At 33.2% G+C, this 27626-nt stretch overlaps 2 protein-coding genes across 2 annotated transcripts; both read right to left on the bottom strand.

Annotated features, from left to right (window-relative positions):
- Positions 1 to 2503: 2503 nt before the first annotated feature.
- Positions 2504 to 6631, bottom strand: LOC140991586 (uncharacterized). The gene is made up of 6 exons (XM_073461628.1): positions 6276 to 6631; positions 5611 to 5725; positions 4638 to 5321; positions 3915 to 4023; positions 3233 to 3295; positions 2504 to 2819 (listed from the first exon to the last, which is right to left on the bottom strand). The coding sequence occupies exons 1-5, from the start codon at positions 6356 to 6358 to the stop codon at positions 3270 to 3272; spliced, it is 1017 nt and encodes a 338-aa protein (XP_073317729.1). The 5' UTR covers positions 6359 to 6631; the 3' UTR covers positions 2504 to 2819; positions 3233 to 3269.
- A 12000-nt stretch (positions 6632 to 18631) lies between these two features.
- Positions 18632 to 27072, bottom strand: LOC140991540 (uncharacterized). Its single transcript, XM_073461541.1, has 12 exons — positions 26948 to 27072; positions 26461 to 26532; positions 26206 to 26340; positions 25025 to 25316; positions 24729 to 24847; positions 24482 to 24614; positions 21041 to 21117; positions 20585 to 20782; positions 20104 to 20293; positions 19195 to 19376; positions 19000 to 19100; positions 18632 to 18915 (listed from the first exon to the last, which is right to left on the bottom strand). The coding sequence occupies exons 1-12, from the start codon at positions 26960 to 26962 to the stop codon at positions 18780 to 18782; spliced, it is 1650 nt and encodes a 549-aa protein (XP_073317642.1). The 5' UTR covers positions 26963 to 27072; the 3' UTR covers positions 18632 to 18779.
- Between the last annotated feature and the right edge of the window lie 554 nt (positions 27073 to 27626).

The raw sequence follows: 27626 nt of genomic DNA, 5'->3' as shown, positions 1-27626 counted from the left end.
TTTCACTGATCCCATAAGACTCATTTCTAGGAGTTTAATGAATCCCTCTCTGTTGAGATCAAGTGTTCCTGCTGCAATTCTCATAGCAGATGTCCAATCATCTATGAGTTCTTCTCTGTTTTTGAAATCTAATACATCAAGGTTAAGCATAACCCCGTAAGGATGTATAGGATCTAAAATAGTTTTCCCACAGGGGGTTTGGTGCAAGGGAATTTGATTTCTCCTTGTCCTTGTTCCCGCAGGGTGTGAACCTCCACCAGTATGGAAATCAGTCTGAGATTCTCTCATGTGTATATTTTGAGATCCCACACTTTCCCTTGGTGGTTCCTGTGAAGATGACCAGGTTATAGCAGGTGTTTCACCTCCTGCTGTGTTCATCTTTAGATCTACAACTTTGAGATTTGCGAAAGATTCCGCAAGTTCTTGTAGATCCTCCAGACCAATCCTTTGTAAAGTTGTCATCAGATTAATTTCTTTTCTGAGACAGACTTAATTAGATTGATCATNATTGAATCATAAGTTTACCTGAGGATGCTGATGCTTCCCTTTCTGTTTCTGATATCTAACAATAGTTAGATTCCCTTGTTTATATTCCAAAATATTGGAATAATTCTTGTAAATTATTTTTCTCGAACCTAAGTTCGGATTCATAATTTTCGAAATTCTCCTCCTCAAACATTTTGTTTCTTTGTAACAATAAATTTTGTGTTTGAAATAAATCAACCTATAGCTCTGATACCATTTGAGAAGCGCGAGGATCAATTAAAGTAAAATAGTAAATGAGGGCATTTTTGGCATTTTAAAATAAATTTTCTTTCTCCAGGTACTCAAACCCAATTTCTTTCTTAATGGGTACTGAAACCGAATTTACCCTATCTATATCGTTGGTCTTTCTATGAACGTGGACATGATAGAGTTAATTATTGAAAATGAAACAGAGGTCCTTGTGTTGGCAGCTTTCCTAGAGTAGGCTTGACTCGGTTATATATACAATATATATATATAATTAATTAGTTAGTTAATTTAAGGGTATCATTTTGATTATTCTTATTTTAATTTCAATTCGATTAAATTATTTTGTGAGAAAAAAAAACATTTCACCTGGTTCAAATATGAACATTTTTTTAAATTTTTTTTTTAGAGAAAATTGTAATTTTAGTACGTTGGTATATTTTGAATTTTAGTTTTGTCACTTGTCAAAGTTTGGTTTTTATCCAATAGCTTAAATTTTGTTTTTTGGTATTGGTGTTTTTTTGACCGAAATAACTAAATCCACTAAATATTTGCTTATTTGACATTGATACTCTCATACGTGACTCATGTGTCAAGAATAATACTTATATTACTCACATTAAAATATATGTAAACAAAAGTGAAGGACAATGACAAATTTTTTTCCTCTCATTTTGAAGTATTGGAGTCGTCTTGCTTTATTTTTCCTTTATTTTTTTTATCACATTAATTTTAATTTGAGTAATATAAGCTTTATTTTCTCTACATGTGCCACATTGGATTGAATCGGTACCAAATAAACCATAGGGGATAATTTAGTAATTTGGATAAAAAAAAACTTCAAGTTACTGTATGAAAATCAAATTTTGACATGATCAAAACTCAAAATATGTCAACTTATAGATCTAAAATTGTAATTTTTTTATATATTTGATTTGTTTAAAAATAATTTTTATCAAATCGCGAATATATTTCAGATACCTGTTTTTCAAAAATCTAGTTTCATAGGTGGCGTAATATTCATTTCTAAGTGATCTCCAAACAGTCGATTTTATGTCGGTTCGATTTGTTCAATTTTAATAGTAAACTTATGTCGGTTCGATTTGTCCAAATAAAAAATAAGTTAGTTTTGTTTTGATAAGTTTGGTTCAGTTGGTTCGGTTTTAACCACATATTCACCTCTAACAAACATATTAGATCGATGATCGAGGGGTGTGGCAGGTAAGCAAAGGAGCCAGAAGGTGAGCTAGGTGTGCAAGGGAGCTCGAAGTAGCTTAGAGGTGTGAAGATAAGCCCTGGCAGGGCAGCTCCCAGCTATTAGCTCGCCACAGACCCGCTAGCCCTTAACCAGGAGATAATGTGGTGACCAAAATGAGGTTTCCTAGTCAGAAGGCATTACATGATGATGATGATAGATCTCTCGGATTCCCAGCAAAGGGCTCTATTTTTAGAGCATATATAATTGTTCTCTCTATTTTCAGCTTTAACTTGAGCATCGGAGGGGACAATACCGAGAAAACCTCCCAAACCCCTTCTCACGTTCTGTTCGTGATTTCAGGGACTACCTCAGGTCTGAAGTCATCTCTCTTATCAACTCCAACCACCTTCCAGCTACCAGAAGAAGACTGTCCATTTTTAGTTTGTATCAACACACACACATATATATACATAATCAAAATGCAGGTACCTCTAGAGGGATCGAGCCTTGCATGTAAAATACTTCCAAGACTAATCAATCTAAGAAAAACATTAACGTAGTTCATACATATCAGAAAGAAAAGAGCTCAGAGGATTGAGATAACGAATTTGAGAGAACTAATACTGAATTCTACATTGCAGTTTGTTTATAGATAAATCTTTGCAAATTTACTTTTGAGCTAAGGTGACGGTCCTTTCCCGCCCCTAGAGGGACTAAAAGTGTACATTATAAAAGTGTATTAAGAACAGATAGAATACAACAGGATCGCATATATCAAATGGATTACATATATTTTGAGCTATCTATTTTTGGATTGGTAGATAATCAATCTATAGTAAAGAAAGCTTCCCGTTTAGAAGATTTCTCCATTACCACCACCACCAACAATCTGCAAATGTAAAAGCATGCAGAAAATTAAGCGCCCTCCATGTTTTGATCATTCATGTTTACCCGACGGAAAAAAAATTCAGGATATGTACTATTGGTTATGTCATATGCATTGGTTTGTTTACGAGTGAATGAACATCACAATTCACAAGAATAAACAATTCAACACGAAGACATTAAAGTACGGTAAAGGGTATGCTTATCATGTCTCGGTTTTTCCCGAGTCTTTCTGTTCAAATCAAAATTAATATGCTGGGAGAACATAATATAATAGAAAGGGCTGGAAAATGACCACCACACAAAAAAAATCTTGATGTCACAAGTTTGAACTCTCTTCTTAGCAGTTACTTTTCTAGCTTTTCCGAAAGTACCAAGATTAATGTAGAAATTTGAGTTCAAAAGTGATCAACATACCTCAGTTTATGGTCCAGATCAATGAACTTAGACCGATTTAAGCAGAATACAGCAAAAAGGGCACTGCACAAACAACCATATAAAATGTTGCATATCTTGCAAATTAAACGTAAAATGCTCATCTTGAACCAAACAAATGCGAATAAGCAGGTACCAAGTATAAATAGCCCGTTGTATGCTAAAAACGCTGACTATCCACACATAATTTTTTTTTCCAATTTTCACAGCATCAATTCTCATAAAAAGCTCAAGAGTAATAATGGCATCAGCTTAAGGCTTCACAAGGAGGCAATCCAAAATTAATTGCTATATTTGAAGGAAGTGCCAGAAGATTATGTGATCAAGTCCACATGCCACATTAACTCATCTTTTGTTATCCTAGTGATATTGTAAATAATATATCCTCAATATTCTAGTATCGTCAAGTTCAACTACAAATTGAATTGGATATGATGCAGTTTCCACCAAAAGCTCTTAATAGTTTTCAAACTAAACTAAATTATCTTTTAGCAAGCATTTGTTGAAATTTGAATTTAGAAACATACAATCAATTTTCGCATCTAACTTGCACGAATGTCAAAAACCATTGTTTAGTCCTTAAGAGCAAAGCATATATTTTGTATTTACTAACAGCCAACACACACTTTATTATAAAGTGTTAATTGAAATAGCCAGACCATACCAACTAGAAAAAAGGTCAGCATCAAAGCAAGCATGAAACGAAGAGAATTGGCTGGTAATATGGGAGACACCGATTGTTGTCTTTGACTTCTATAACATCCTCTGAAGCGCTGCACAACACAGACAGATGTTCAGGATATTACATAAACTACAAGACAAAAAATTGTCAAATATTTCCTCGAAAAAAAATTAAGATACAAGGTTATTGTTATAAATAAAAATATATGTTTTAGGATCAAAATTGCTATTTTTAAGATTATGATATTCTTGAAAACGATTTAAATGTTATTTACCCAACAATTTCCAACCATAATTATCTCAATACATTTTCACCTTCAAAAGAGTTTATGAAGGTGAAATAAAGTCCTAAACACTAATAACAGTTTTTTTTAAGGCATTGATAACAATTTTGACATTGGTTATTTGTCATGAAGACAAGCCTTTGTGACCAAACCATCTAAATGTTGTGTTGCATTTTCTATACACTATATTTCTACTATTTAAAATTCAGCACAATTCAGAATCTATTAAAAAGTAACAAGCACATCTGAATCTCAAATGGAAAATTTAAATTGCAAATTTAAACTAACTAAAGAAATAATGAAGCTACTTTAAGACAAAAAGGGTATAATCCTCCAGTTTATAGTGAAATGAACACGAGAAATGTCAAGAAATGTTAATATCAGAATGGAACTATAGCTCTACCAGGTGTACTCTGACTAACCTGATTTACCCAATTGATAATTTTTGACTGAGTTAACAACCCCTTTGCTTCAGGATCTTGTTCACATCTTGACCTCCAAAATGAAGGCTTGATACCCTTTTCTTTAGGTGTTGCTTGTGTCAATGACTTTTTTTGCCTATCATCACTGTCAATTACTATCTCGAGAGAATTTTTATCCGGAAATTTCATGGTTCGAAGATTACAAGTTAATTTATCAGCTTGAACCAAGATTTCATCCCCCATGTCACTAAGTTTTCTCTTCTCTAGTTCCATGAGGCAGCTGGAAGATCCACGGCTTGTGACGACTTCCAAATTTTTTCCGTGATTCGGGATATGCGTTTTGGAAGCAACTTTCAAACCAACGCTACAATCTTTTTCCAAATTAGTTTTTTTAATATAAGAAGTACTTGCTGCTTCCTCAACCTTTTCACTTTCATTGTCGATCTTCAGTGACGTCCCAGGAATTCCAGAAAGAAAAAGAGCAAAGTCTTCACAGTTTTCATGATCTAAATCTACCCATCGTAGCGATTTCTTATCTTCCACATTAAATGATTCCTTCAGCGCCACTTCGACGTGGGAAATTTGATCTTCTAAAGCCGAAACAAATTGCCTATGACGAGTGATTGTAATATCATCAGCGTGCTTTCGGTAGCTCAGGTGGACAGCCTTTTCAAACTCTTCCAACTATTATGGCATACAAAATTTTAAAGAAAGAAACTAGTAAATTCAGTAAATTACAAGATTTACAAACCTAACCAACAAGCATAGACTACATACATCATTATATGCAATAAGCTGCTCAGAGAAAACAAAATAAAAACTAATGGGTATGAACATTGAAAAGAAAAAATATTGGATGGGAACAGTGAAGAACAAGAAAGGGATCACTCCACATCTAACAGATTGAATGGATTTCACATTCCAAAAATGAGGCCAGAAGCATTAAATTTGCAAACGCTACAACGTATCAGACCTGCCATTTTGCAGTGCCTAATGCCCTTTGTAGATCTCTACCAAGTTCATCTAAATGCTCAGGTATCAGCCCTTCTCTCTTTGCTCTGAGCCATGTCCTGTAAGCTGATTCCATTCTGCCAAAGCAAAAATACAAAATTGAATCCCATGATATGTCTTTTACAAATAAAATTTCCAAGAAACAACAGATTAACGAACTATGTAAGTAGCAGTTTTATGATTTTCAAAATTACTTCAGCAGTAAACTTCACAATATCTCCTACTCATTCCCTCTCCATGCTTACTAGATTAGAATGCTGACAGACAAAACAGACAGAAGCACAACTCACGAAATTTATCAATTTAACTTCACAGGTAAAAATACACACTACTACAAAGAAAAAAAGAAATGAAATAAAAACGATGGATCAAAACAAGATGATTACAAGAAAGAGATTCGTAACTCCAACTTTCTTAGGACTGAAACAAAGGCCACCTAGACAAGAAGACAATTAAAAAAAACAAGCACACAAATCGCAGATGAAATAAAATAAAAAAATTCAAACGACAGATACAGAGCAAGAATCAACAAAATAAACCAGACCCAGATCAAAAGAAATACCGACAAGATGAGAATCAAAAATCGCAAAAAAAAAAAAAAATCAGATGACCACACCACACACTCACATATCGGCAGATTGCTGGACCTCTTCAGCGGCAGAAAAAAAGGTGTCTTTTTTCCATAAATCAAAACTGTTCGCTACCAACATTTTCCCCGCTTCGATCTTTCTTTCTCTCCCAACAGAAGGAAAAAAAAAGAAGAAATACTAACAATACCAAAAGCTTCAATATTTATACAAGAATATTTTGCATCCCCTCTGTTTTTTTAAGGTAAAAAAAATGCCCAATAACTTGTTTTCTCCCCCCTTCACTTCTTCGCCAGGGAAAGCAAAGAATGAAGAGAGATAAACAAAAGCAGAGAGCAGAACAGAAAGCAGAGAGAGACGCGAAAACGAATCTGCTCTTGCTTCTCTTTCCTTCCTAATTTCTATTATTATTAATACACCAAATTTTTAGTTGGATTTAATATTATTATAACTATAAACAAAATACGATCATTCGTTTTTTTTATAAATAAAATCCCTTAATTTAGATTTGTTGTAGTGTCAAAGATAGAGCAACCACTCAATAATTAGTGCATTATACACATTCTGCAGGTGAAGATTGTTCCATATCCACTCAAAATATTCTTAATTTTTCATAATTATTAATCATTTCCAATAAAGATTTATCTCCCTCTCAATAATCACAAAAACTCTCGTGAGACGGTCATCAATTTCGTGAGTCGAACATCTTATTTGGGTCATCTATGAAAAAATATTACTTTTTATGCTAATAATATTACTTTTTTTGTGAATATTGGTAAGTTTGACTTGTCTTATAGATAAAAATTCGTGAGACCGTCTCACAAAAGACCTACTCCTCAATAATATATATCATTTTTCGGTTTTCTCAAATATATAATTCGATTTCTACCTTTAGTTACATTTTTTCTTGGTTTTATTAATATTTTCTGCTACATTTAAATGATATAATACTTTGATCACATAATATATATTTGTAGACTAATCTTTTAATAAGTTATTTGACACCAAATCAAAAATTGCGTCACATATATATTTTTTTTAATTATTGGGACCATAGTTTTAATGGAGAGGAGTGCAAAGCGTCGGCGGTTGAGGGGAGAAAAGTGACAAAATATCGTGAGTTGGGACTTCAAGTTGTGTGGGATTAGCTCACCTAGCTATTTAATACAAGCAAGAAATCACATGTTATTTGCGTGAAAAAATCAGTGTTCTAAAAAACGTCGCCTAGATAGTTACATGTTATTTGTGTTAAAATTGGAAATATAAATGATTTTTATGAGAATTAATATAGTCATTTTCTATTGAATTATTTACAAATAAAAACAAACAATAGAGACTGAAATTTCGTAAATTCTCAACTATACCAACTGCCATTCTTGATTTTGAAATGGTGATGAAATATAAAATCCTGTATTTGTTTATTAAGCAACTTATGGAATATATAATTTGATGAGGGATATAAATCAATTTGATCAACTCGAATATTACTTTTGTTTTAAATTGAAGATTCGAGCATAAACTTTATTGAAGTAATTTAAGTTTAAATCAAAGTTGAATGGTGGCTATTTATGTTACAATTATATTCAAATTTAGGGTTTTTTTCAAAAATAATTTAATTTTAAAAAAAAATTTCAAAAATAACGTAAAAAAAAACATTTTCAAAAATACTGTGTGAGCAGCGCCCGCGCTCCGTAAGCACGGACGCTGGTCCACGTAAACGACGGAATGTTTTAGCGACAGAATATATATAAAAACCGTCGCTAATTAGCGACGGATTATTAAACCGTCGCTAAAATTGAATCTGCGACGGTTATACACCGTCGCTGTAATGGAATCAGCGACGGTTTATACACCGTCGCTAAAATTAAACCGTCGCTAATCTTGAACTTTCAACGAACATGCCATATACGCTGCAGAAAGAGAATTTGCGCGCTGCGAAAAGCTATTTTTGTTGTTGTGAAGATAGAGAATAAAAACAGATAATAAGTTCATCAAAAAATAAATTTTTTCAGGAACCTCTACTATTCAACCTAGTTTTTTCAGTGATTCAGGGATGACTGACTTTGGTTTGTTTGGTCAGCAGGCTTTTAAGACTCCGTCTTGATCGAACATACACAGTTTTACAAATTTGCTTAATGTTGGTCCCGCAGCATCTTGGACATGACATTCGACCACATAATGATGTTGAGGAAAATGAACAACATTCAATTGAGATATTCCAGTCTTGATTAATTTCTTGTTTGTTTTTTTCTCTGTCTTCACTACAAAAAATGGCTTTTCCCAGCGTATATTGCACGCTGCAAAGTTGCAAGCCGTTGAAAATTCAAGATTATCCGCGGCGTACATGTGCACGCTGTTGATACAATTATGAGGTAGGTATTTCGAATTAGCGACGGTTTTTGAGCCGTCGCAGATTCCATTACAGCGACGGTTGTAAACCGGACGGTTTACAACCGTCGCTGATTAACCGTCGCTAAAATCAGCGACGGTTGTAAACCATCGCTGATTCAAACTTAGCGACGGTTAATTAGCGACGGTTTGTAAATATAATCCGTCGCTACAATATTCCGTCGCTTACGTGGACCAGCGTCCGTGCTTACGAAGCGCGGACGCTGCTCCACGTGAGCAGCATCCGGGCTTACAGAGCGCGGATTACAGTAGTTTTGAAAATGTTTTTTTTTTACGTTATTTTTGAAAAAAAATTTAAAAAATAAATTATTTTTGAAAAAAACCCTCAAATTTAGGAATGACAATGGGTCGTGTCCACTAGAACTAGAGATCTAAACGTACACATGCAAAGAAAAAAATATTAATACTCGTACCTGAGCCTATCATTTCTATAGTAGTAATAATATAATCTAGGTTCGAGGCCTCGCTCATAACTAGGGTTTTATTATTTTTCTAAAGGGTGCAGGGATGTATAGGTGTACTCATTTTTTCATACACATACATATCTTAAACATATTGAGTACTCGTTAGACTCGGAACAATCATCATCCCTACTCAAATTCAAGTATTACTATTTTAGTCTAATAATAAAACTTCGAGTTCTTTCCTTTTATTTTTTATTTTTAATTTGAGAAGAGTTTGTTACAAATTACAATTGAGTCTCAAACCCGAAACTTCATCTCAAACATACTATCTTAGCTAGTGTGAGATATACTATAAGCTCTTTTAAATATTTTTACTATATATAGAATATTATATAATATTAATTAAAGTTATAACCCCATAGATGTTTGTCGGTAATATTTTTTGAAAATTCCATAAATATCCTTGTATCTTCACTCATTTCTATTCTTCCTAATTTTCTCTGAACAATGTTCTTTTTTCATTTTATTAATCAACTACCCAATTTATTAAAATTATTTAATATTTAACATAATTATAAATCTTTTTATATTCATGTTATTTTCATTTCATTCAAATTAAATTAATTATATATGCTTAAAAATTATAATAAAAATAATATGATATTTTATATATAAGTATTATGATCTTACGATATGTGTGTTGACTGCTAGTTATTTTATTATTTAATTAAAGTTCATGTTCTTATATTAAATAACTTCTAACTAATTTGGTAAAGTTTTATTTGAAATTATAATTATATCATCATTTTATAACTTTGTTGATTTTTTTAAATCAACCTAAAATAACCTCCCTTTTTAAATCTTAAATTATATATTTATTTATATTTTTAAATATTTAGTGTTAGAATATTTCTATCATCATTAAATTTTGGTGAATGAGCTGTTTTATCATCCAATTGCTTTTTTCTTGTATAAAACATGTTATTCAGATTGTGGATCAATTCAGGCATTTCTAGCCATTCAGGAGTTCAAGAGTTGTGTCAAAAAATCAAACAATTATATTTATTGAACTCCAGTTGCAAGAGATTATATGAAAAAATAGGTCAATCCAAAAATTCAATGTAGTGCAAAGTTTCACACCGTCGCATTCTAAACCCACTGCAAAAGCCGTTCAGAAGAATGTTACAAATAGAAATATTATATAGTATCCTACCAACCTCCGAAGTGACAGAAAATTACCTATTTGTTCTGTCAGCGTTTCAAAAATCATGGAGTTAAAGTCGCAAAAGCAATAATAACTATGAGGTCCAATAACTTAATAACGTTTAATTATCAAACAAAAATGATTTATTTAAATCTGCAATAAAAAATGGATTAAAATACTTTAAAATGGACCTCAGCGCCTGAAAAATTTTTGGTATGACCTCCACATAAATAGGACATACCAAAAAAAATTCAAAATACTTGTAAAAGGAAATGACTCAAGGACGACGATACGGTATTCATAAACAAACACATGCAAGTACTGCCCAGTTACAATACATAAATATCACAAGCAGCAGTTCAACTAAGCCGGCAAGGCTTCCAAACAACGGAAATTAAATCAAAATAAGCAACGATCAATCAAAATAACAACTAATATTGTAATTGGTCAACAAAAACGATATGACTCAAGATGTATGTTATAACAGTATGTCATAGACTAAATGTCATATAACTGAACATATAACTCAAAAAGGCATTTAACAATTCAAACAATTCACATAATCACAAAAACAACAATAACAACACATGAATATGCTTAAAACATAATTTAAGTGTTATCGTTGTATGTTACCGAATTGTAACATACATATGCCAACAAACGATGATCAATGCACAATTTTAATGCTCCTCGGCCTAAAACATATAACAATAAGCCGAGAAATACCACATTTTACAAAAATCGTAACTAAACCAACTATTTTCTCAAAACCACAAAAGTTGATTTATTTTGCTAAAACTCCAACTTTTCAAACAATTTGCTTAAATCAACTAATTATCTCTCCATTAAATCCGGAAAACTCCGATAATCAACAAAATAACCATAATTCCCAAAATATTAGTACAATTAATTCGATACTAAATTAAAGTCTCTTTGAATTATATCTCGAAGCTTTTCAACTATCAAACCTACAATATAAATTCAATATATACATCAATATAATGCAATTCAATCGACCAAAACGAATTAAATCGAAATGGGTAAAAACCCGAAAATCGGCTGCCTCTAAACCGAACAAATGCTGGAATTTTGGACTCGGAAATCACAAGATCGAAGCTTACGCTAGTCACTAGCTGTCTCAAAGTGACGCCACTCGCCGAAGCTTGTCCGAGCTCGTCGAAAATGCCTTAAATCTCGGCTGACATTGGCTGGAAAACAGGTCTTGGATCAAAGACCAAGCTAGCTCGTTAACACATCTAAGTTTCGGTCTAAAAACAAAGGAAACTCACCACAACTAAGGCTGGAACTCACGAGCATCTCGACACCATAGCTCGCGCGGAAAAAGAGCTTAGCAGCAGGAATGGATCGAGTTCGATCAGTGGTATCAGACCATGGGAAGAGGCGCGAGAGCTTGGGGATTCGATTGCTGGTTTTGCGGCGATGTTCCCCGACGTCTGGCGGCGTGGCACAGTGGCTGGAGCTGGGCAAGGTGATGATGGGAATGGAGAATGGAAGGGTTACCGGAATTGCTTTCATTTCCCCCTTTTTGGTACGTGTGTGTACATATGTATTGTGTATATTTGTTTACTAAAAATAGTAATTTGAGTCTAATTATCTCATTTTTGTATTTAATTGATCTAATGTGTTATTTAAATCTCTATATATATTTAACATCGTTTAATTTTTCGATATTCTAAAATACATATTTTTAACATCTCGTTTAATTATTCGATATTCTAAAATACATATTTTTAACATACTTTCAAAAATTATTTGGCATAAATAATTATTTTAATTTACAGCTCAATAATTATTCTCATTATGTCAAATTACCGGATAATATATTTTAGGGGCTTACAATAACATTAAAGAACATTTAATGATACGTATGGCGATTGAAAAAGACTTGTACATATTGTCGAAAAACAGTACATATAATCGTTGAAAAACAAATCCGACAATTGGATCTTTTCAACAATAAATGTGCAGAACATTCAAAGCGAAGACTACAATAACTCTGAACAATCAAGTTTTCCAACCACTGAATTAAAAATCTTACAGTCTGTACATTCTTAGAGCTTTGAGCACTCTTAACCATCTATATTTCAGACTGCTCAACCAAAGCACACACTTGACGGTTAATATCATATCATCATGTGCTACCTCAACCAAGTCAAGTTTTTACAAAGCTGATCGTTGGGTCATTGTTATTTATTGTATTGTCTTGTGAACCGAAGGTGCTTTATACATCCAGGTCTTGTAAAGTGATCACTAAGAGTTTCAGTTTAGGTAGTCTGATAAGTCCTAACTAAGGTGGCTGTTACAAGACGTTGTAAAGTCAAAGTATTTTAGTGTGATAGGTCCCGAGCTGTTGTCAATCAAGATTGATAAAGGTGAGGAAGAAAAGAAGAAGAGAGTTTCCAAGCTGGCTAGGACACCGGCTAAGGAAACCAAGAGAAAGTTGGTTCTGTCCTCGGATATAAATTCTGAGAATGCAAGGGAGGAAATACCTATCACTCGAGTATTTTATGAAAAGAAGAAGAGGATGGAGAAGCCCAAAAAGAGAATCAAACTAATCAAGCATGTATATGAGCCACTCCGTCCTGCACAAATCCCTTTTGTTCCTTTATCCAGCCTGAAGAGCATCACACTGGTGGAACCGGATCAAACTGCTCACTGGTCTGATTTATCAATCATCGATCCAAAAGCCAAGGGCAAGTGCATCTTCGTAACAGATCCCAAGATATCTGTAGTTCAATCCATCGGCAATCTGACCATGTAAACCATTAATCAGATTATTAAGACAAAGATGGTGGAGTTTACGGACAATGGTGTTTTTTTATTCGATCAGTAAGGAGAAGAAATTGAAGGAAGTAGCAATCCTTGAGCTGAAAATGCTGCGGTGGGATAAAACTAAATTGATCTCATAATCTCTACAGCGATGAGATTTCATCGAGCTGTAACTAACCCTTTAGACGTCTTCAAGAATCTTCCCTCTTCCACCAGACTGTCATATTCAAATGTTGTTGATCTAATACTTAATGAGGCAGACCTGAGTCAAATTTTGGACTAGTTGGACAATGTGACTCGATCACTAAAATCTCTGGAACACAAGAACTTTGATCTCAATTTCAACTTCGATCTTCTAAAAGACAAGATTCTAAGGAATGTTCAAGCCATCAGCAGACAATGTCACTCCCTCTCCATCGTCCAACTCAAGTTTAAGAATCAATCTGTTAACATGAATACGGAATTGTCTGGGTCAAATCACTAGAATGCAAAACATCTCGACAAGAGGATGGATGTTCTTATCTGCAAAAAAAACTTAGAATATTTGCACAGAAGTGATGCAAAGAAGGGTGAAAATAGAGTACAAAAAGATTGAAGAACAGAAAAGACGTGCTGATGTGGCTAAATTTGAAGAAGATAAGAGGCGGTCCGAAGAAGATAGAAATGATGGAGGCAGTGGTTGTTCGAATATTATGAGATAATTTGTTTTGATTTAATAGGGGGTAATAGGTTTACAAATTTTACGCACCTGTTACATTCTTATTTCATTATCTCAATGAACTGCAATATGCGTTCTTTAAAGTTATGATATCTTTTTATAACTAATTTTATAGTTTTGCAGCTTGGTTTTTCATCACCAAAAAGTGAGAAATTGTTAGAATATTTCTATTATCATTAAGTTTTAGTGATTGAAAAAACAAACTGCATCGGGCTCTTGAAGGATCCAGCCGTTTTCTTCTTATGTAAAATAGGTTTTCCAGAGCAATGGAGCAATTCAGGCATTTCAAGCGTTTAGGAGTTCAAAGCTGTTATGTCAAGAAGTCAAACCACTATATTTATTGAACTACAGCTATAAGAGATCATCTGACAAAAGTGATCGCTCCAAAAATTAAATGTAGTGTGAAGGTTCAAGCCGTCATGTTCCAACCGCACTACAAACAGAAAATTTTAAGCATTTCAAGGAGGATATTGCAAGTCAAGCCATTCAACGAATGCAACAAATGAAAAATTACACAATATCCTACAAACCCCTAAAGTGACAAAAAATTACTTATTTGACCTTCAGTTAGCTTTTCAAAAAGCTTGGATTTAAAGTCACAAAAGCAAGAAAGAATATTAAATAGCATTTAATGATACGTACGACGACTGAAAAGGACTTGCTCATATTGTCGGAAAATAGTACAGATGATTGTTGCAAAAAAAATTCGATCGTTGAAGATTTTCAACTATAAATATAAAGAACTTCAAAGTGAAGACTACCAAACTCTGATCAATCAAGTTTTCCATGCGTTGAATTGAAAATCTTATAGTCTGCATATTATTAGGGCTTTGAGCACTTTTAACCATCTACATTTTAGATTGCTCAACCAAAGCACTCGTTCAACATTTCACATCAGATCATCAAGGATCAACATGTGCTATGTGCTACCTCAACCAAGACAAACCGTTATAATGCTAACCGCTGGTCATTGTCTATTGTGTTGTCTGGTCAACTAATGGTTTTTAAACATCCAGACCTTGTAAGGTGATCACTAAGAGTTTCAGTTTAGACAATGTGATAAGTCGTAACTGAAGCAAACTGTTACAAGACGTTGTAAAATCAAAATCTTTTAGTAGAAACCTTTCTAAGTGGAAGAAGGGGTGACATAAGAGTTTTATCTCCGAACATCTATAAAAACCTTGTGTCATTTACTTATGTACTTTACATTTCTACACATTCAAGTTTTCCGACCTTTTTTGTTCTCTACCAATCGTTTCTTTATCACTAACCAAACCAGACCAGACCATTTTCGTAGTTATTCTGTCATAAAATGGTTAAGTAAAGCTAGCCGTTCAATAGTTCTTAACAGTTTAAAGTTCGAAGATTTTTGAAGAATTTATTCACTTCTGTAAACTGTAACTTGATCCCAACCTTTAGATAGTCTATCACCCTTAAAAAAAATATATAGAAAAATCATTAATTTGAAGATAAAAAATTATCAATTTTAGATAAATATTTCAACTGTATAAGCATGCAACGCGTGTAAAATGGTGTTGGTAATAAAATATAGATGAATAAAACCAATATCAAGTCTCTCCATGCTCCGCCAAATATTTTTCCCAAAAATAACTCATCAAATCTCAAAAAACTATTACTCCTGAAAAATGAAAATAAAAATAACCAAAATTAAATATATATATATATATATTCAAACAAGTAAAAAATAAATCATATTAATATTTAATTTACATAACAAGTATTCGTCGCAACACGTCATTCGGCCCGCCATTTCAGCTGGCCTCTAAATGGCTAACTCAGATTTTAAGCCGCGGGTTAGACGAGCTAGCCTGCCTAATTTTTTTATTAAAAATAATTAGAAAAGATGATAATTTTTTAATTAAAAAATTCTAAAAACATTTGAAATGCTAAGAAAATGAAAATAAATTTTAACCAAATAGTTGAATCAAAATTTTAAGACATTACTACGAGAAATTAATAATTAATAAAATTAATTAATTTATAAATAAAATATGAAAATACTACAAAGTTAATTATCGTAAAAATTCATTTAAAATAATTCAAATAACAAGTGAGATTTTCTTCCGTCCCATTTTTAAGATAGGTGGATTAATCCGACAAACCCGACATCCTTCAACGAAATATCAGCGATTAAATGTTTTTGAGTAATTTTATTATTATTTTTTAAAAAAAAATTGGAGGTATATTTGTTTATTTTTAGTTTGGAATAAATATAGATTTCTAGAAAAAATTAATTATGAATTAGCTATGAGATGTTTTTTGGCACGTTGAGATCACTTCAAGACTAAATTTTGAATTAACGGATTTTGGGCGATGTCGAATTTATATATATAAAAAAAAAACAATCTATTTTGATTGTAAACATGCCTTCGAACATGACTTGCGTTTTTGTCACGAGTCCGATGATATTTTAGGAAATTTATTTATTTATGCCTTCAAATTCGTGCTTTTTCTTTTTTTGTAATTTTTTGTTTTGTCAATAAATCGGTTTAGGAAGATCGAAATTTGATTATGATTTGATTTCTTAGTCAAGATAACGTCTTTAATTACGGTTTTTTTTTGGGAAATATTTTTCGATTTGATTGTTGTGAGTCCGTTATTTATATACAAGCAAAAATTTTGATACTGATTATTAACAGTGTGGAATATAACGTTTTAAGTTAAATGAGATTATCGTTATAACATTGATATTATCATTATTTTTTAGGGATAGTTGTTGTTTTGGCCCTGTAAATTTATTTCTTTGCGATTTGGTCATCTATAATGTCAAATTTCAGTTTTAGTCCGATATTTTTGTTTTTTTTTTTTAGTAATTTTAGTCAGTTTTCCGATGTGGTGTTGATATGACACAAATACAGTTCTAATGTGACACTGATGTGTGTAGCGTCAAATCAAGACTCCGGATGAAAAAGAGCTAAAGTTTCCAAAAATCAGAAGATACAAAGCTTAACCTTAAATTTGATAGCACGAATAATCAAGGTTACAAAGAGACAAACGTATAGACAAAAAAGGAATTTTTCTTTTTATATAATTCTAGGGTTCAAATTTTTTTTGGGCACACGACCCTTCAAAAAGTTTAGGAGCGGACCTTATATAAGATAAAATAATGCTAAAGGCGCTATCTGGATAATGGAAAGATGCATGCGAATGGGATGAGGCGAGCCAATTGGGAGAATTTGATTTGCTACATACCCAAAAAATATACCATTGTTAATTGTTTATTTTAAGCATACTTTTTAAAATTGACATGACTCGTGAGAATATTGTCTCGACCCATATTGGAGTGAAAAAATATTTTTGATATAAAAATAATAATTTTTTCATGAATTGTGTTGGATATAAAATCTGTCTAATAAAATTAACCCGTAAAACTTTCTCATTGTAATTTTTTAGTTTAAAATTTGGCATATAGAAATCTATTATTTAAAATAATTGAAGAATTTAATTTTTAAAATATTTCAGTTTGCCGAGTGCCTTATATTAATAATTGAATTTTAGGGGAAATTTATCATGAAATATCCAAAATTCACTTTAAACTTGTAGGATCGAGTTCTTACCACTTTACCAAAAACTATAATTTATGATAATATTTCAACTCAAATTTTTTAAATCATACAATATTTCAAGTACCACATTCATATTGATCTATCTAGTAGAGACAATTATTACACACAACAATCTTCCTCTCAATAATTGTACTTCTTACAACCAATAAGAATCGAACTCGTGACATTAGCTCTGATATCAATTTTAATACCGAGACCGTTTTACCAAAAACTATATATAATAGTATTTAAAATCGTACAGCAATTCAAACATCACGTTTCGATTCATCTACCCAACAGACACAATTATTCCACTCAACAAAACTCATCAATATATTGATTGGATATATTTTTCAAAAATTATAATTTTTATTAAATTTAACTTTTTTTTTTTACTTTTTACACACAACCCATGCGAGTCAATCACTATTTTATTTTTATTTTAGAATTGCGATCATTAAAAATTTATTTTGATAAAGCACGGATTCATGCATTTTCTAATAATAATAAGTCGTCGCTACATATGAACCACAATTAATTAAGCTTACTATCATTATCCCCTTAAAATTACTTAATGGGAGCCGAAATATAAAAGGATCATCGAACCACAATTAAAATTTTCCAGCTCATTGACAATCAAAGCCTACCACCCGAATCTCATAATAATAAAAATGAATAAAATTATTCCCAAACCCCATAAATTGACCACACCAGCTTTATACACAATAATGCATACCTCTCAATATATACATACAAACGGATTATCCATAAAAATAAATAGAGAGAAATTGTTTTGTTTTTCAATTTTAAAATTAAAGTTATCAGTTTAAAAAATTGAAATAATAATATATATAGATAGAAATAGTTTTGTTTTTTAATTTTAAAATTAAAGTTGTCGATTTTTGAAATTGATATATATTTTAGAGTAAGGTTCTTGTGAGACGATCTCACGAATCTTTATCTGTGAGACGAATGAACCCTACTGATATTCATAATAAAAAATAATACTCTTAGCATAAAAAGTAATATTTTTTTATGGATGACCCAAATAAGAGATCCGTCTCACAAAATACGACTCGTGATACAGTCACAGACAAGTTTTTGCTTATATTTTATACGCACACACACTTTAACGTAACCATTTTTATAAAGGTAATTTTTTTATAAAAAAATTATATGCATGGACAACTATTTATTTCTAAAAGCATCAAAAAATATATCTCAATTGTTATTTAAAAACTATGATGGAAAACACTTTTTTAAAAATATTTGGAAAATGGATCGCCCTAGCAAGAACATAAAACGGCAGCAGAAGTTTCATGAAATGCAGATTCACAAGAAGCAATGATTGTATAAGTGCAACAGCTTTTAGAAAAATTTAACGTCAACACAAGTGAAGAAACTATCGTTTCGGAGAGAATCGCGAGTGCAACAAATAAGCTCGACATGCTAGCTAACCTGTATATTTGAGGAGTTCACATTCTAACAACTCACAGCCAGTCCTACACGAAGTTAAGATTGAGGAGAGTATATTCCTTTGTAAATTTTTGTACTTTATCGCGAGCTCCACATCCCAACTCGCTCTTTCCCTAACAGACAAAGTTGCTTTTATTCATGATATGTTCTTCAAATATCTTTCAAAAATTTATGCATCACATGATCATTGGTGTTACCTATCATCACGATTGTCATCCCCGAGGGCATCCATCTGGTCTTGAAAGGTGCAGTTTAGGTCTCTAAGGACATTGAGTTCCGTTTCCAAGATTTCTTGTGTCTGAAAAGCATTGCAAAGATGACTCATGAATAAGCAATCTTGGATGGGTAGTTCCTAGAGTAGCAGTACAAGTCGCAAGGATTAGAGAATGTACAATGATGCTTGATTGCCAGTTTGGATTTCGAGCTCTACGTAGAACATCCAGTAAAGGAGTCGGCAACCCATAGTGAAAGATTCCATGGTCTTTTGAATACCACGTGCCACGAACCATGTGAGTGAGCCGTTCAGGTGTGATTTGTCCATCTTCACAATCTTCATCCTGCCAAATATCCAACTCTGACACACAATGTTTTATAAATATAAGTTATAAAGAACTGTGAGAATATCAGATTGAGGAGTAATAAGTTTTGGGTTCATAAGCGGGGGGATATCTCAAACTTAATTATACGATGAAACGTTGTTATATTTAAAATCAAATTTAAAACTATTATTTCATTATTAACTAAGAGATAGTATCAAACATAAGGACACTCACATCAAGAGACGCTAGAAAAAAAAATATTTTACTACAGCATAAATATATTAGAAAAGACAAGATAAAACACAAATATAATATCTAGAAAGGGGTATTTAGGAAATAAAGACAGCTACATGAAATTGACGAAATAATTGTTACTCTAGGAACACTTAATTATATTTACTAATTAAATACACACATAGTGAGTTTAAGGCATCGGATATACTTTATCAGAAATTAATGTAGTATGTTATTAATCACATGAGGAGGGATGTCTAGAAAAACAAGAACAAACAGGAATAACTTAGGATATTTTAAAAATAACAAATAAAACACAACAAAAGACAAAAGATGAAAAGATCAAAGGCAGTTATTCTACGCTCCACCCCTTTCTTAATAATATAGAGACATATAGCATATACAGATACAAATACAAGGGTTCTTTGTCTGCCTTATTTAGTAATATATTTCATGGGATTTTTATGTATCATGTGATGCAACCAAGAAAAAACATAAACAAGAGAATACAAACATCAAGAGAAGTACCGAGTGGAATAACATCATATGGGTTATCTTCTTGCGGTAAGAAGCCATAGAAAGTTAACAAATGAGAACTGGAGAACTTTCCATAACCAAGAAAACACTGTTCTCCTGTATGACATGCTCTTGATAAAGGAAATCTCAAGGAATGTGTACTCGCTTCTATTCTTCCATAGCGCATTACGTGCGGGCATATCTGACAAGAAGAAAAACCAATTGTTATGAGCTATAAACCATGCTAGCCGTCTGATATTCAAGAATTCCATTAATTAAATATCCATATTATTTGATTCCTTATTATTCTCAATCTCTGTTTTGGGTTCTTCTTTGTTGTGGTGGGGTTGGATGAATAAGTTTTGACTTCCATTTTCTTCATTGAGTTTACTTAGCCGTTCTGTCATATACAAGTCTTCATAGAAGTTTAACGATGAATTAAGAAACATGAATCACAGAAACAAAGCACTAGAAACTGGTAATATTATCTGACCGAGTGATTGAGAAAGCCAGCAACAGGAATTAAACAGGTTCTTAGCTTTCCATCAGTGAAGACAACTTTCATGCTGTTAGAGTAGAAGAGTTCACAAGCCCATAAGAAGTCCTCCCATGTGTACAACTCCGGCGGAAATACATCAGGATGAAGATCACTCAGTGCAGGAAATAACTCCTCATATTGAACCCGTAGGTGCTGAAACAAAATGAAACTATATTTGGCGTCATGCTTTACAACGTTTACATGTTCACATGGCTGCAATTGTACCAAATATAGCGGTTAGTTTCAAAGCAACTCAAATATTTTTAAATGTATAGTACTACCTAATAGAGTAGCACCAAAAACCATTTGACGCTTAATGAAAATTGAGTCGTATTATATGTAATTTATAGAAAACTACTGTTAATTGTGAAAATATGGGTCCTTATCATTGAGATGAAGGGGTTGAATGACCTCTTTCGCTTGCACAATTTCTTCTAACAATAAGGTTCCATCTAAAGTCATGACAGCATCAATTCCAAAGCTCAATCCTGCATTTCAAAATAACCAAATGGCAAAGTCCATTTCAGACAACGTTCAGTATATATCACGCACATGCAACTGTTTGAGATGACATCTGTATGAACTAAAGCACGAGCTATGACAGGTTAGAGGACTTCTTTACCATAACCCATTAAAATTCCTACTTGTTTTTTTTGTTAAAATTGAGTCATTGACCCAACTCAACTCCAAAAGTTAGCTCAAGAGGAGTGCATTGTTCAAATCCATATATACAACTATTAAGGACTTAATTCAACCGATGTGGGACATCTAATAGACCCATTACACCCAAGAATGAACAATTGGAGTGTAAAGTTTACAAGACATTATCAAATGACCCATTGGGTAGTTTAACATATAACGGTGGACCTTAGCTCTGATACGACTTTATGATTGACACTTGGACCTAACTCAACCCCAAAAACTAACTCAAGGGAGGAGGATTGTCCAAATCTATATATACGACTCTGAAAGACTTAATTCAACCGATGTGAGACATCTAACATGGTATCACACTTGAAAAACAAGAATATTTGGACTGAATAATTCTTCTTTTCATTAATCATTAATTTGTAGAATTTACACAACATATACAAATCATTTAAATCAAGAAACTAGATCACTTATTAGAGTACAACATATTTCTTTCCTATAATACATTGATTTACAATCAATTATCTAATCTAGAGATTAACAAGAATAATTATCAAAATCAATTATGATTTTCCAACAATCCTCCTCAAGCTTGTTTGAAAATATTTTCTGTTGCCAGCTTGCCAACTAGAAAATCAAACTGTAGTCTTTGTAATCCTTTTGTGAAGATGTCTGTCACTTGTTCCATAGTGGGAATGTAGACCATGCTCACCAAACCGTTATTTATCATCTCCTTAATAAAGTGTATATCTACTTCCACATGCTTTGTGCGGTCATGAAGAACTAGGTTATGAGATATCAAGATTGCAGCCTTATTGTCACAATACACTTTCATTGGAGATGATTCACATGCTTTCAATTCATCTAGCAACCTTCTTATCCACATATTCTCACAAATTCCATGAGCTAAAGCCCTATACTCAGCCTCTGCACTGCTTCTCGCGACTGAATTTTACTTTTTAATTCGCCATGTCACCAAGTTTCCTTCTACAAAAGAGCAGTAACCCGAAGTAAGTTTTCGATCTCCTATATATCCAGCCCAATCTGCATCGGTGTATTCCTCAATTTGTAAGTGCCCTAGTTGTCACAGACTTGGCCCTTCTAAGTACACGTGCGGCCTTTGCCCCTCGACTCTGCCCTTGCGAGCACTAGCAAAGCAGCCTTAAGAACGATCTTGAGTGGTTAAAAGTATAAACAAGCACAAGTGAGTTGGAGAATTTATAGAGAGATAAAGTACACACTTGGTTGATTACAAATTAGTTACTACAACTCTATATATACAAATCTCTTAGGTTCTAGAATTTTCCACACTACTCTACACTAGATCATACTAGAACTTGCTACACATTTACATCCTACAATATACAAGTGTTGTAGAATTGTCTAGAATTTCCTCTAAGGCTCTACATCTTTCTTGATTGCTCCGAAGGTTTCTAGACTCACCTTTTTTCCACATCATTGTAGATCCTTCCACATAGACCTAGAATGTTCAAGTATTGTCCACAATATTCTAGGTTCTTCCGCATGAACCTAGAACCTTCTTGTCTCATCCACAATGTTCTAGATTCTTTCGCATGAATCTAGAACCTTTATGACTTGTCTAAAATGTTTTACCTTCAATTGGTGAGAAATTACCATATGCTATTCTGACTTTTTGATTTCTAGGACATGGGTTATAGGATTCAAATAAATTTGAGGAATTGGTCATATGACCAGATGCTCCGGAATCAACTATCCATGGAGCGGAGGATTTAAACTGACAAGATAGAGCATTTAGTTCATTACATGTTTATATCGTAGAAGCACTAGGAGTACCACATGGCTGATGGGATTTTAGCAGCGCTAGAAGATGTTCAACCTGCTCTTGGTGAAACGAGACATTTCAGCCTCCGGTTTGTTACCTGTTTTCCCTTCCCAATGAGCAGGTTTGCCATGGATCCTCCAACACTTATCTTGAGAATGATTAGGCTTTTTGCAGACATCACACCAAATGTGTGGTCTCTCATCATTTGTTCACTGATTTGTGGTAGGTTCCACCTGCTATTACTAGGGCTGAACCTTCAACAGCAGGTCCGAGAACACTTCACCAATTGGGGGCAAGGGCTGTCTCCCAATGATTCTTGCTCTAACCTCATCAAACTCAACAGTCAACATTGAGTCCCGACAGGAATTTAAAGATTCGATTATCCTCCACAACCTTTTTTATCATGGCGTTCACCTCGATAGACTTCCATTCATAGGTATTAAAGAGATCCAGATCTTGCCAAATATGCTTCAAAGAATTGAAGTACTTGGTGACATTGTCCTCCCCCTGTCGTAGTTCTCCGAGTTTGAGGTTAAGCTCAAAGATCTGGGATTGATTTTCTAAATCAAAGTACATTTGATTTACGTTTTCCCAAAGCTCTTGTGCCGTGGGATATCACATGTAATTTGATATGTCTTCTGCCATGGAGTTTACCAGCCATGTCATAACCATGGAATTCTCAGCGTCCCATGTACTATAGGCTAGATCATTTGTTGCTGGGGCTTTCTTTTCACTTGTTATGTAGCCCATTTTGCCACGTCCTCTCATATACATTCGGACAGATTGTGACCATCTCAGAAAGTTATCTCCATTCAAACGAATTGTCTTTATTTGAATGAAGTGAGATTCTGAGGTGGTTCCGCTAATTTTTTATGAATTAGTGACAACAGGATTGGTCACTATGGTAAAATCACTCGAAACTTCTTACATGGTTTTAGGGATGCAGCGGCAAAAAATTGTGTTTTCGGTGGCTCTGATACCAACTCGAAAAACAAGAATATTTTGACTGAATAATTCTTCTTTTCATTAATCACCAACTCATAGAATTTACACAACATATACAAATCATTTAAATCAGAAAACTAGATCACTGATTAGAGTACAACATATTTCTTTCCTATAATACATAGATTTACCATCAATTATCTAATCTACAAATTTACAAGAATAATTATTAAAATCAAATTTTATTTTCCAACATTTTTACGCTGGTATAAACAATTTTGTATTTATCAATGTTAACCTCGAAATTGTACTTTACCAGTCAACAGCATACAGGCAAAGAGTTGAGCTAATACTTGTTAGAGGATTTGACAGATCAAGCAACATAAACACAATAATAGAGAGAAGGAAAGAGGTGATTCCAGTTGAGCACTTAATTTTAATAACAGAGTTACCAGTGTTAAATTTCTCAGGTAATGTCTCAAAAAATAATTTAAATCTTGAATTCTTGTTGTACTTCTCCTTCATGCACCACAAGAGCAACATTGTCTCTGTTGAAATCCCATTGATTTCATTGAGAATATGGAACTACCTCGAAGAAACCATGAATATCCATTAGGACTCGAGCTGATTACATAAATACAAAGAAATGGTATGACAATTCAACGAGTAATAAAATCCTTACTAGACAACAAGGTGTACCATGTTCGATTCATGCACAAGCTCCTCCGAGATAATGATAGATGCAGGAATCTCCAAAGCAGTATCTCCTACTTTTAGGTCTTGTGTAGCTATGGCCCCTCTTCCTGCCCCTTCAATATCTAGATGAGGAAAATTACATCAAAGGAAATTTTATTGTATTAAACCTCGTTATGCTTTTACCCAAAAAAATCCATCATTTGTATGAATATTGAAACTGATTAAATTCAACATTGCACTTAATTAATCATACAGGGACAGATATTCAACAAATTATGGCTTTGCAATATTGCACTCACAAGCTATATCCAATTTTGTCCCTGCACCATGATCGACAGACCAATCTAATAGACACTTTTCTTTATCCGAGTTACGGCATCTAACAAATTTCGACTCTTCAGCAAATTTGCTTCCAACTTTATGGATCCTATCAATTATTTCATCTCGTAACTTCTGCATAACATTTTTCATCTTGTGTTTCTCAGTGGACAATGAATTATCAGTGACTTCAAGTAGATAATTCAGAGCTTGCAATTCATTCCTGGGATTACTGTAATTCCTCGTACTGTCTCCGTTAAAGTAAATTTCCACCTGCATCCATTCATAATTTATTATTAGATTTTTACATTACTCTTAAGCAAGCAATGATACCATTAAGCGATAATCCTAATTCGAAAGTCCAATCTTAAAACATTAGCATATTATGAAAATGATGGAATCTTGATAAGTGAACTACTATATGGTTTAAAAGATTTGAATTCGATAATTACAACAAGCTATATCTTTCGGTAAAGTTGCAAGTGCCCGATCCTATAATTTATATAAGAGTCAAGATCAAGGGTATTCCAATGGCTTGCAAAGAGCGCAATCATTGAGAAATTTTCCAACTAGAAAAACGATCAAAACGTGGAGCATCGATCCTATAAAGAGTCTCTCAAACTTAATGTCGCTACAATTACATTACATTTAGAGCTAACATGTGACAAAAACATTGCCAATCCCATGAGAAACCAACACCCACGGTGCATTATTTTGGACAATTTTCAATCACCAACCAAAATTCATCCCATGCACCTTAATAGAAGCTAATATTGTGAGCATGCCACATTATTTCCACTAACGCAATAGTAGCCCTAACTTAGCTTCTTTTTACATCGTGTTCATTCTTCGTGAAAGTATCAATGTTTGTCATATCCTAACTAAAAAGTGCAAAGTAAAAGACTATTGTCTTAGGTGAGAGAATCTCTCAATGTCGTAAAAGACTAATGCTTCAGTTACCAACGTAGGACATGTAACAGATAAATGGCCGATTTTGAAATGGTGGAATCTGAGATGATCTATTTGTTGCAAACTCAGAATTTCTTTTTCACTGTTCGAAAAGAGAAAGTTTGTTTATCACTTTATCCATCAGCATAAGAATGGCATAAGCAAATCCCATATGTTTACAATGTTGAGATTAAAGTAATAAGAAGGTGATCACCTCATCAAAGTTTATTATTCTTGCTTGTTGAATCAACCTGTTCAAGAAATCATCCAGTTGATCAGGAGTGGAAGTGGAGGAGCATTTAATGCGTGCCTGAATCTTCGAATCGAAACCCATATCGTCAAGTAATTTCTGTCAAGTGATAACAAAGTAGTCACAATAAGGGAATGAAAAGGATCACTACTTCAACAAGATACTTGGTTCTTCATCACATCAAATAAGACAGAGAAATTTAAAGCCAAATTGTCGCACCTTCTTCCTCGTGAATAAAGGGTCACTTTCAGGAAGTTCAAGAACCAATGCAAGTTCATCATCATTCTCTTGCTGCCACAAATAAAAACAGTAAATTTCTTAATTTTTTATAGCCAAGAATCATACTCCAAAATAAAAAGAACACACACTCGCGCGCACACAATATGCACTTCTCTACATTCCTCGAAGATTCACATTTAATATCCGTTTTTAATTCACTCCCCTTCTTACCAGCTTATTCACCAAACCCCTTGAGCCAATGGATTAAAAATAAGTAACTCTCAAACCGAAAAACTGATAAGTAACATAAATTACAACCGGAAAGAAACGATAACCAACTATCATCACCTTTTTTAATCATCCCAGGCTCTCGTCGGCAAATAATGAAAATCTTAGACACAACTAAAAATTTCTAGAAATGCACACGTATAGATACGGGAAACAACACATACTGGGAGGCGTGCATCTGTATCAAACAAGGGTTTACCTTATCCAAGTCCATTCTGGAGTAGAACTGTAGAAAGCAGTAGTTTCCGGCGCCTAACAGGTTACGAACACAAACCTCTTGCAAAGAAGCGGCTGCTTGAAGGTAGACTGAAATCGCTAATTGGAAACCCGCTTTTAGTGGGTATATTCATACTTAGAGATCCAAACTCTAATCATGATCTGCACCTGGTTGTGGGCTCTTGGCCCAATCATCGTTAGGCTCATTCTATTGGGTAAAATCTTGGAGATAACTTTGGCCCAAAGAGTTATTTAAATTGTCACGGTTTAATAAGTGGAAAATAAACATATGAAATACTTTTTATTTCTAAAGTTGTTATTTTATAATAATAATAATAATAACAATAACAATAATAATATTTTGAAGTAGATACGGAGGTTAGTTTTAGAAGTACTCGTTTGAATATTTTATTTTTTTTAAAAAAAAAAAGTGACGTTATCCGTTAATCAAATAAGTCATGGTTATAGTCGAACCAAAAAAACAACACAAAAACTTTTGTAAGATAGTTTCACGAGTCAATTTTTTGAGACGGGAAATCATGAGATGCAAGGATATGCGCAACATGACTGTTTACGCTACAAGATGGGATTTTCCGATTAGACGCTTGAGAGTATAAATAAGAATTGTGAACAAAAGATATAATGGATGCGTCTAAGGACGG

Source organism: Primulina huaijiensis, chromosome 13 (assembly GCF_012295235.1).
Source record: "Primulina huaijiensis isolate GDHJ02 chromosome 13, ASM1229523v2, whole genome shotgun sequence".
NCBI lineage: Eukaryota > Viridiplantae > Streptophyta > Magnoliopsida > Lamiales > Gesneriaceae > Primulina > Primulina huaijiensis.
Note: the sequence above shows the minus strand (reverse complement) of the source record. Positions and strands in the feature narration are given on the sequence as shown.